We start from the raw sequence: 11,765 nt of genomic DNA, 5'->3' as shown, positions 1-11,765 counted from the left end.
ATGTTAATATTGATAACTAACTATATTCATATAGACTAACCAGTTTATTCATGATGAAATACATCCTCTGGTAAAGCCAATCTAAGGAGATGGAAGAGATTAGGCCTGAGCCTCTGTAAAAACTTCTCAGATCAGACATATCAGACATGTTGGCTGCCTCCTTCATCCATATGGAAGTTCCTTCTGAGAAATAAACCACCTGCTGTTGGACATTGACTGCTATCCCTAGAAGAGTCAAGCAAGAACATACATGTGGTTAAATGTCCACAGGAACAGAAAGACTTAGAATGAAGTGAATTTGTCTTTAATGTTTGTTAAAGTCAAATAGAAGCTCTTATAATTTAAAAATATTCTTCTGGGGGCTGGAGCAGTAGCTCAGAGGTTAAGAGCACTGACTGCTCTTCCAGAGGTCCTGAGTTCAATTCCTAGCAACCACATGGTGGCTCACAACCATCTGTAATGAGATCTGGTGCCTTCTACTGGCCTATAGGACATAAGTAGGCAGAATACTGTATACATAATAAATAAATAAATCTTAAAAAATATATATATCTTCTGAATTCTTCTAGTATATATAACGTATCTGTGCAAATATGTTGGGTATATTCATAATGTACATAAAATACTTGAAGAATTTTAGAATAGTATAGTCTGCAAATATTCAAGATAGTCAATTCTAGAAATATTGGGAAAACTGGGGTAAAGTGGATTTGGTGTGGGGCTATTTGTTTATTGCTGAAAGACTCCAGAGCCTCAGACATGTTTAAGCATGCCCCCTATCGGTGGACTACATACCCAAACATGAAAGCTTTTTTGAATCATTTTTTATTGTTTGAAAGTTTCATAAATGTTTTTTGATCAAATCCACCCCCCATCCTCTCCCCCACCATCCTCCACCCCAACCCCTAGTCCCTCCTAGCTTCCTGTATTCTCTTTTTTCAAGCCCTCTGAGTCCACACAGTGGTCCCAGTATATGCTTGAGAATGGAGTCATTTGGGAATATGGGCAGCCTCTCAGGGGTCACTGAAGAAAGCTGACTCTCCATCTCCCAACAGCCATCAGTTGTCAATAGCTCCTCAGTCAGTTCTATCTGACCGAGTTCATGTACCTTCCCCTCTCCATGCTGGGTTGGTCTGGATTGATCTCGCAGAGAACTTGTGTGTTTAATCACAGCCACTGTGAGTTCAGATGTACAACTGCTTAGTCCTAACAAGAAAATAGTTTCTCTATAGTCGCCCTGTAGTGTGCTTAGCACATTTCAGCACTAGGAAAGCTATCCAGAAAGGATAAAGCTTCCAGGTCTTTTCCCAGTTCGATCTCTCCGTGTTCGGGTGTTTTCAGAACAGCATCTTCTTTCAAGTTCCTGAGGGTAACCAAGAGCATTGGCAATATCCTGTAATGTTTGGGGGATCTGTGGGATCCCCATAGCTAGCATCGGCTTCTGAGAACAAATTTTAATATTCCTCTCCTAGAAAATTTCATCCACAATTCCAAATATTTCCTTTTACAGTAACGAGGCATGCTTCCGTTAGACTGACCTGTAATATTATGGCGTATGGTATCTGACCAAAGGCAATGTGCTTCATCTACCAAGTACTTTAAGGACCTCTTTCTTAGAGAAGTTTTTCTGGATAAAAAGAGCCATTGTTCTTCTTCTTGAACTGAAAGACATAATATATAGGCAGACTGAGCAACATACACATAGCAACAGAGTAAGTTTCAGTGCTTCAACCTAAGGGAGACAGCTCTTTGAAAGACTCAACTGAATTTTCTGAAGTTACTTAGCAGTATTGCATCTGTGGAATAATCTCCCAATACCCATGGTTGGAAGTAGAAAATATGGTGACAATCAAGTAGGTCTATGTGAACTTGTCAAGTGACATATTATACCATCCTTGTTCCAATAGACATTAAACCGGTATCCCCAGTCAAGACAATTTCCCTAACTACTGCAATCCAGCCTCAACCAAAGTAGGTTGTTACATAACACAGGGATTGCCTTCAACCTCTTCCCTTTCAAGCAGGAGAACAGTTCTTAAATTTGAAGGCTACAGACCTCTGATTGCTACCCTGTTCAGCTGAAAACTGATGCAAGGTGCATGAGTGATGGACGCGTTCAGGACCATTAATGAGTGGTATGTAATAACCACATAGCAACCTTAACCCCGCTCTATATTTAACTTTCCCTTCGGGCGTGTTTCGTGCCTGATAATAATACCTCCGTTTTCCTAGAGTCTAGGAAGAGCCAAAAATATAGGCTGATGATAGATGGCATCCAATACTACAGGCATAGTTGTGTGGAGATGGGAGCAAGCAGTGCTCAAGCCATGAGATGGGGTTCTGCTGGAAGCTGAAAACAGACTAAAGGAATTTGGAACCCTTGACTTAGGCAAGACTCTAATTCATTTCTCAAATATATATACAGCTTCTTCGAAAGCATTTGCTCCTACAAATACCAGTAGATTTCAGCCCCTCAAGGTAATTCTTTAAAAAAACAAAAAGAGTACTTTCAAAAATAGAATAAATACACAGGAGGAATTTTCAAAAGTTAATCTTTAAATTCTTAGTGTTCATATGTACTTAAAAACATTAAAGCAGACTGGGAAAGTGTCTGTTGTGACAATGCACAAGAGAAGCAATGTCAGCTTAGGAAAGTTTATGTGTAAATCCTAAATTTGTAAACACGAATGACCATACCTAGTGATCTGAATGAAAACCAAAAATTTGTTTAAAGCCATCTTTCTTAAAATGCTTAAGTTTTTCATTCTATTTTTTAAGTCTCAAAATTCTAGTATCAACTGTCTCTCTAACCTTCTATTTACCAAATATATAGAATAACTTGAAATTTTAAATTATCAGTCACAAAAAAAAATCATGCATAAGAGGAGGGATCTTGAGGTCTACCAGATGACCACTGAACTCTGACCTTTACCCCAGTCAACCACTATCCCTGTGTAACACGGAGGAGAAGGCTAAACCATACCTGCAGGGGATGGAGTGGTAATTACAGATTCTGCTTCTGGCCCTTCACCAACTTCATTTACTGCTGCAATAGAAAACCTATTCCAAAAACAATTTGGAGAGATGTGTTTCACATGGCATGTTGTGAACATGAGATAAATATAGGAGCACCAGAGCGTCTATTTAAAGATGTGCATAGATCTAGTTACCCGGTGTCACCGCTCAGCCCTGGGATGGCCATCAATCACATCCCTGTTTTCATTCCCCACAGAACAGTTCAGGGTCACTGAGGTCAAAAGCTCCACTCTGCTATCTGCATGACCATTTCACCCCCTACTTGAAGAACTCTTCGTTAATGCCAGTGACGCTAGCCATAATAAAATAATCCCCAGTGGTTAATAAAAAATACCACTAACAGAATTTTACCTCCTTTGTGGTTTTTTTATGTTTCATGAAATAAACAAATCACAGCTATGGTATTTATGTTATTATTGTCTCATACTTATAAGGGCCATTTAATATATTGAAAACTTTCTTGCTTAGAATGGTGTGATTATAGTACACATGCAAAGTTGAGAAAAATTACAACTTCAACACGAAGGAATAGAGTCAGTGGTGTGTCTCTGAATACACTTAATTGATTTTTAGGCAGATTTCTTAACTAAGCATCCTGCCTGCATTAATAAAGGTGTCATCTCTACCTGTACCGCTTAGCTCTTACCTGTAGGTGGTGTTCGGAAGAGTGGAATAAAACTGGAAACTGGTTCTCTGGGTCCCTGAATCTAACTTTTGATTTTTACTGATCAGCCTTAAATTATAACCCAAAATAGGTCCACCTGGGAAGTGGGGCGGAGCCCAGCTGACTTCCACGGTGTCAGGGCTTGAGCTTTCAATTTTCATGACGAAGGGTGCAGTTTCCGGAACTGGAGAGATAAAGATGGCATGGGTGAGCGTCAAAAGGGCACATTTCTGTACTCTTGGAATAGAATAATAGGGGGAAAAAAACGTTTTGATTAATACTGAAAACACAGCAGAAGAATGGTAGTTAGAGATTCTGAGCTGCAATTCTTCCTCTCTAAATCATACCAGCTAAGTCCTGAGCCCTACCGAGAACCTTGCATCCAAGCTTCCTCCTTTTTAACTTAGAAAATAACACTGGATACAGGAGACTCAAACCAGACCTATAGTCTAGACAAAAAGCTGAAAGAAAAAAAAAACAAATATCCTCTGGAGACCTATCGAATGGTGGAGGTGGAAAGGAAGCACATTAGAAGACTAGAGTCTGCACAAAAGACAGTGAATGATTAACACGAGCTCACACGGCAGGCCCAGGGCTCTTTACTCCCTCAGCTATGGCCTGACTGGTTCCAGATGATGATGTGGCTTTGGATAAATAGGAACTAGAATGATCTACTTCGCTTTCATTACTATCTTCTCTGACAATTCAGATGACACCTCCTTCACAGCCCTCAGAAGTCCCGGCTGACAATCACAGGATGAGGGAAGCACAAATTATGTGATTATTTATTTATTTACTCACAACCTCTAGCAGAAAAATGAGGTGGCAGCCCAGCTTGCATACATGTCTCCACCTACTTGTCATACCTTAGTCCCATGAAATACTCTTGTTTCTACTCTTTGCACAGAACGGTGTCTTTTGACATCTTTACTCTTGAATAGACCCCCTCTTCCTTCTGAACACTTTTGGCAAATGTTCTGCTCACTACTGGTGGATTGGAGGTAGAAGAAGTAAGACAGGTCAGCCCTCAGACTGGGTTATATTTAGAAGGCCTTTTCATGGGTCTGTTGCCTGCCTCAGATACAATCCCTCCCAAACTCCCAGACTATCATGAATGAGCACAAATATCTCTGTGTTTCTCCTTGCCTCTGGGTACTCAGTCACCTGTGTGAAGAGCAAATGAATTAGAATCAGGATGCCAACAGCAACACATTAGGGTCGACACTCAGTGTGATCTGTTCCACTTCAAGCAAGTTAAAAGTCACCTACACTGCAAGATATGATCATTATCCAAATATCACACACACACACACACACACACACACACAAACACACACACACATTCCTCTTTAGAAAATAATACATTGCCTTATAAACACTCCTTTTGGTTGGGGTGTGTCCAACTTTGGAATAGCCCCAGGAAAAAGACTCTAATATCAACTAAAATCATATAACTCTTATGGCCAAAAAGAATATTGACCGTAAGGCAATGGGCATGAACGTAAGTATATGAGCAGCGCTGTGGCCAGAAATGTGCGGGAGAATCTGACAAACAGGATGCTGTCCGTGCAAAGGACACCAGAACAGGGCACGGGAGACTAGAGAATCCTTGAGCTTCCTCATCAGCAGAAAGTCCAAAGGATGGCGAGAATAATTTCTCTTTTTTATTATTTTGAGCTGACTAGCCGTGGGTCATGTGTTTCTCCGGTCCCAGGAAACAGGTCACGGTGTTGGAAGTATATGAAGCACGACTGGGGCAAAGAGGTCTGTGTGTTGTATTTCAGTCTGGACCTTCTCAAGTGTGGCCCTGGACCAGAGTGTCTGACCTTGGGTTCTAAGAGGAAACGGTCAGAGAATAATCAGCAGAAATGGTCACACAATCTCTGAGACCTAATTATCAAAAAAAAGGACACTCATCAAGGAAGGAGAAATGCCCCCAACTTATTTCATCAGTTCACCGGCTCTTCTTAGACCCAAAACCAAGTTCAACCCGAGAACACGGCTGTATCTGCATGACAGGAACATGCAATCCATCTGACCTGGGGCAAGTCTCCCCAAATTGCCTCAGTTAAGTCTGGGAATGATGGCTCCAGACAACTCTCCCTGAATGTGCCCCGCATTTTATAGCCACCCTGAGTGCGCCCTGCACCTGACACCCTCCCTGGGTATGCCCAGCATCTGACACCCTCCCCAAGTGTGCCCAGCATCTGACACCCTCCCCAAGTGTGAACCCACATTTGATACTCTCCCCAGGTATGCCCCTCATCTGACACCCACCCTGAGCATGCCGTTTTTTAAACCCATCTTTGCTGAAATACTCAAGTATTAAAAGACTCTCCTAGCTGCTCTCTATCCATAGGCTTCCAATCCCTCACTGCTTCCATACACTCTATTTCTCTTTTTAAAGACTGCAATGACTCCTCTGCTTCAGAAGCTTCTATAACCCTAACTGCTTTTTCAAAGAGTCTGAGTGCTGTAACGTGGCATTCAAAATCATTGGCACTCAGGACCTGGTCTAATCCTCCTGCTTTCTCTCCCTGTGCCATGTGCTTCCAGCAAACAAAGTGCTCTCATCCCCTTCCCTGCTTAGAACGTACTCTCTGACTCTGTTCATGCAGATATGGGGTCTGTCCTTTCCTTCCTCATCTTGTATCCAAGTCAAAGAAAGAAAGGGAGGGAGGGAGGGAGGGAGGGAGGGAGGTGAATCTGGGGTCATTCAGAGATTCATCAGTCTGACTCAAATTTTGGTTTTAGTAAATTGAGGGTTTTAATTAAGAAGAGGCTGGCCATATCTAATCGCCTCTTCATTGAGCTCAGTGCCTTCCAACCTCATCAGCCACTTCTCAGACACACTCAGCTAACTGCTGCTATTGATCTTTGCCTCCACTCTCCCTTCTGCCTGGAAAACTCATTCCTCAATATTTGCATAAATTCTTCTCTTACATCATTCAAAGCCTTTTCAGAGAGTCCTTTCCTGATCACCCAGACCTCCAAAATTGGGTCCCACCCTCAGGTATTCCTTACGGCCTATGTTTCTTTTTCATGTTTGCATTTACTCCTCTGTACACCTGTCCTGCTTTCTGGTGCCATGTCTACTACCCAGGAATCAGTAAATATCCCTGTCTCTGACCCTTCCTTTCTCTACAGAATGATGGGGGCCTGTTCCTTAGCAGCGGCCATGTCACTGCAGTGCTCAGTTAGACAGAGGTAATAATTCTAACCCTGAAAGAAACAGTGTGATCTCCCTATCTTTCCCTGGCTAGCAAGCTTAATAAGAGGCAGCAAGATCTGTTGTGGAATATTCCTTTACGCTGTGTGAAGGTATGTCACTGTGATTGGTTTAATAAAGAGCTGAGTAGCCAAAAGCTAGGCAGAAAGAGGTTAGGTGGGGCTTCTGGGGACAGAGAGGTCTCGGAGGAGGGAGAGAAAGGAGGGTCGCCAGTCAGACACGGAAAAAGCGGGACATGAAGGAGGAGAAATAAAAGCCACGAGTCATATGGCAACATACAGACTGACAGAAATAGGTTGTTTTAAGTTATAAAAGTTAATCAGAAACAAGCCTAAAGTAAGGCCACATTTTCATAATTAAGAAGTCTATGTGTCATTACTAGGGAGCTGTCAGTACCAAGGAAGACTTACTATGGATGTCTGTTCTGTAAATTCAAGCTTTCCTTTAAGTGGGTTGATGGCTCAATTCTAGCACATGGTATGGTATAAAAGTGCAAGTGAATCTCTGTGAGATCAAGGCCAACCTCATCTACTTTGAGAGGTCCACAAAAGTGCTACCCAACCCTGTCTCATAAAAAGTAACAAACAAAAGGTCTCTTGAAAAGTTCTAAATCTTTCTAAAATATCCAGTGTCTCCTAACTATGGGTTCCTTGGGGGGAAATAGTAAACATTTTCTTACACCAAGAAGGAAGGGCACAGCCACAATCAAATCAGAGCCAAACCAAAATTCAACACCATGGAAAAAGCGCTTGGTGTTTGGTTCTCACTCACAGTGCTCCAGGCTCAAAGGAACCTGCATCCCTTCTCCCTCTCTGCCCTCTGACTACACATAGCTCGTCTTCTAGTCTCGGGTCTACTCTACTTTACAGACGCTGTTATCCTCGATGGTCTCCCCGTGATACTGGCCTTCTCACAATATAAAGTCTCTGCAGCAACCGGGCTGAACTTTCACTAACATCCTGGTCTCTCTACAGGGACTCTGTTCATGCCACGTGAAGCCAAGCTTCAACTTCTCTCCTTGACCCCTTTCAACCTAGAGTTCTACTACAACTAAGGTTTGACTGTCCCTAAAGGTGTCTCCTGGTCTTACAAAGCACCAAGCCTCGGCTGTTCTTCATGACCCTCATCCTGTCATCACCCGGGATACTCTTACACATGTCCAAGTTCAGTTGCCAGAAGGAGGTACAACCTTGGTTGCCTCTGTTCCACTGTGTCTTTGTGTGGCCCTGAAGAAACACTACCCAGAAGATTTCACCTCAGCAATGATGATCTCTTCTTAACCACCACGAACGTTTGAGACCAGGGGACCAGAATCAATGACCCCAGAAACAGAGGTTTCACTTTAGTCCCCTGTTCATCACAACCAACTCTTTGGCTCCACTTGGCCAGAGTCACAAATTCTTAATTCAGAATATCACATAAATAGCTCTAATAGAGTCTTTGCTTCCCTCTGAAATTTCACAAGCCATGTCTTCTTTGTCTGTATCGCTCTCAACGTCCTTATCTTCTAAGCTCCCACAAAACAGCTCACTGAGCTCTGAACACTCAATAGCTTCCCTAGACTGATGTTCTAACTCCTTCCACCATCTTTCCGAAAACAATAGCTTCCCTAGTCCTGTCTCTAGGTAACAACATGGCAACAGTCAAGTCTCTAGTACCAGTTTCTGTCTTAGTTGGGGTTTCCATTGCTGTGATAAAGACAATGACAAAAAGCATCTGGGGAAGAAAGGCTTTATTCTGGCTTCTAATCACAGTCTGCCATGAAGGAGTGAGGGCAGGGACCCAAGGCTGAAAGGCGTGAAATAAAGCATGGACCATGAAGGAACGCTGCATACTGGCTCGTTCCTCTTGACTTGCTCAACCTGCTTTCTTACACAACCCAGGAACAACCTGCCCCGGATCGCCTCTCCCACGGTAGGCTGGGCCCTCCCCCATCAATCATTAATCAAGAAAATGCTTGAAAAGAAAAGGCCAAACTAATGTAACCAATTCTTCAGTTGAGGTTCCCTCTTCCTAATGACTCTAGCTTGTGTCCAGTTAACAATAACTACCCAGAAACCCTTATTTATGTGTTTAGTAGTGGCCATGTTTCCCCTCTACCAATGTAGGTTTGACAAGAGTAGAGGTCATAGTTCTGATCAATGAGGAATTCTGAACATTACCTGGCACACAGTTAATGACTCAAAGGCTAAACGGAATACCAAGGGAATCAATTTCTTTCGTTGCTTAAAACAAAAACAAATTAAACAAAAACTTCAAAATAATGTTCTTACTTCACAAGTGGCATATGTATGCCTACCTCCATAAGAATGAGTCCTGTAACTGGGACTTGGTGGGGAATAAAGATGCAGCTGGGCTGTGAAGATCCAAACCACTCGGAAAATATATTCAGTGAACGGATGCAGGGGCTCCACCACATATGAGAGCCTGGGCACAGTCTAGATCCAGGAGAAAGCAAAAGTCAGCATGCATCCAAACACATGGCCCACTGAGACACAGAGTTCAGATTAATTTGGGTGTGCCTTTGGAGATGGGGCTGCCCAGATCCTGCTGCATGGGCAACAGCCCAGGTGCCGAGTTTCGAGACACCAATCTGCATTAGTCACAGCATTCACTCCTTCAGGGAAAGCTAAGCATTCAGTGACTCAGCACTTAGCTCAAGGACTTACTTGAATTTTCCCATGTTACTACACTTGGTACATTAGGCTATCTTTTTTACTGCAAGTGCTCATGCTTTCCCAAAAGGGACCATCCTGAAAGCCTACTGTAAGCCGGGGGATGGTGGCTCACACCTTTAATCCCAGAACGTGGAAGACAGAGACAGGTGGACCTCTGTGACGTTGAAGACAACCTGGTCTACAAGACCTAGTTCCAGGACAGGCTCCAAAGCCACAGAGAAACCCTGTCTCAGAAAAAAAAAAAAAAAGAAGGAAAGAAAGAAAGAAAAAAGAAAGCCTCCTATAACCCGCTCTTCTAAATTAGAGACCCCTTCAAGAATCTCCCTCCTGCCCTTCATCCTAGTTGGAATCACTTTACAGATTTGATGCCATGCTGACGGAATTATATATGTGACATGTATACTTTTTCTTCATAAAGGGTTTCCAGAGTAGCAGAGATTAGGTTCAGTTAATCCAGCAACTGCGCTCAATTGTTGCTAGAATGTATTAAGGTCAACAAATCATTTTCTCTATCCACACGAGAGATTCCTTACACCCCCAGTAGAAGCTTGAAACATCAGATAGTACCAAACCCATGTAGGTACTATAAACGAAGCAATGCCAGTCCTGTGACAGTCAGCTCAATAACCTTCCTAGAGGCTGTCTGACAGATGACTGTTGTGTACGGTGCAGAAAACTGAACCTAAGTGTGACTGGCTTTCCAATGAGCCAGAGTGACATGACCCGGTAGTTCATCATGCTCCTCAGAATCTGGGATTTAAAACCTTGCTCTTCATTTTAGTGGTGGTGGTGGCATCGGTGAGTTTGTCTTGGTTTGGTTTTCAGGCAGGGTTTATTTCGTAGTTCGTGCTAGCCTGGAATTTTCCACATAGCCCACACTGGCCTCAAACTCACAATACTCCCACCTCAGCCCACCAAGTAGTGAGATGACAGCCCCGTGCCACCACACCTGGCTTCAATCTTTATTTCAAATACTTTTCCATTTAAAAATTGTAAATAGTATCTGAGCACGGATAACTGACAAAAGCTTTGGAAACTGAAACTACAGGGAAGGATATCTTGGAGCTTTGAGTAATTTGGGGGACAAAAATGTCTTTGTTTAGATAAGAAAATAGCTTTGCATACCTCTGTGTATGTCCAGCTTCCTGGAAGCTGGTCATATTTCCACTGGATGATGTATTTTACTCCAGAGATGTTGGCAGGGTCCCATCTTAATGTCACGCTGTGAGTGCCAATGGAAGACGCAAAGGGTGCTGTCGGGAGGTCTATACTTTCTGGAAGGAAACCACATGTCAATCACTAGTCACTCTGTGGATGGGTGTGGCTGTTTTGTCTAGGCCTCTCCTGCTAAATAACACATCTGAATATAAATTATATTCAAAGCACCCTGTCTTTTTTTCTCACAGGAAGGCAACACGGTATTCTGAGACTGACCAGTCTTTTCTTACGGCCCCATTTTCTTACAGGCGAAGGGAGGAGAGGCCAAAACCTTGTCTGTGGTATAGTAGAAGCATCCAGGGCATGGTACCCCATGGCATTTTCAATGCTATCACTGCGGATCCTGACACTGTGCCTTCTTTACCGTAGACGCCAGAGTGTGTTACAGAGTAAAGCCAGCTTTGTGAGATGCTGGGGACCAAACCCAAGGCTTCATGTGAACTACATCCTCAGCCCCAGCAAACTATTCTCATATGCACCAAGCTATTGCTTTTACCCCCAAAGACTACATGTTCCCCTGGTCTGTGTTACAACACATGTCATGGCTTCTCAAAACTGGGGTCGCTGTGGTAGGGACTTCATGAGTCTTTGCTAGATTTCTGCAAGGTTTATGCTACTAAAATGACATTATCTTATTTTAGTCTTTTTATTTTCCTAAACTCATGATGGATTTAAGACTTCAAATTTCATTTATTGAAAAAGCACTGTACTGATTGTCAGATTGGTAAGGAGCTTAAAATTGTTAAATGCAAATCCTGAGAACCTCACTCTTGCTCTCTGGAAGGTGATTAGTGGGACAATGGTAGGATTTTCATCACTACAAATAATGAATATGGACTAATTAAAGCTCCTTTCCAAAATATAGAAAGCTTAAGGCCATTGTCATCTCAGAATGACACAGAACTCAACACAACCCCTCTCTGTTGACATTCATTTGGGG

At 42.7% G+C, this 11,765-nt stretch overlaps 1 protein-coding gene across 1 annotated transcript in view; it reads right to left on the bottom strand.

Annotated features, from left to right (window-relative positions):
• Window positions 1–11,765, bottom strand: part of Ros1 (ROS proto-oncogene 1, receptor tyrosine kinase) — a 117,380-nt gene that overhangs the window by 85,082 nt on the left and 20,533 nt on the right. Inside the window, exons 6-11 of the mRNA XM_041654206.1 lie at window positions 10,733–10,881; window positions 9,229–9,367; window positions 3,683–3,884; window positions 2,984–3,060; window positions 1,539–1,661; window positions 41–225 (exon numbers count right to left, since the gene is read on the bottom strand). Of these exons, the coding sequence (XP_041510140.1) occupies window positions 41–225; window positions 1,539–1,661; window positions 2,984–3,060; window positions 3,683–3,884; window positions 9,229–9,367; window positions 10,733–10,881 (875 nt within the window). The remainder of the gene's footprint in view (window positions 1–40; window positions 226–1,538; window positions 1,662–2,983; window positions 3,061–3,682; window positions 3,885–9,228; window positions 9,368–10,732; window positions 10,882–11,765) is intronic.

The sequence above is a fragment of the Microtus oregoni genome, unplaced genomic scaffold (genome assembly GCF_018167655.1).
Source record: "Microtus oregoni isolate MIOR12 unplaced genomic scaffold, Mior012 000006F_ref0000085, whole genome shotgun sequence".
Lineage (NCBI taxonomy): Eukaryota > Metazoa > Chordata > Mammalia > Rodentia > Cricetidae > Microtus > Microtus oregoni.
Note: the sequence above shows the minus strand (reverse complement) of the source record. Positions and strands in the feature narration are given on the sequence as shown.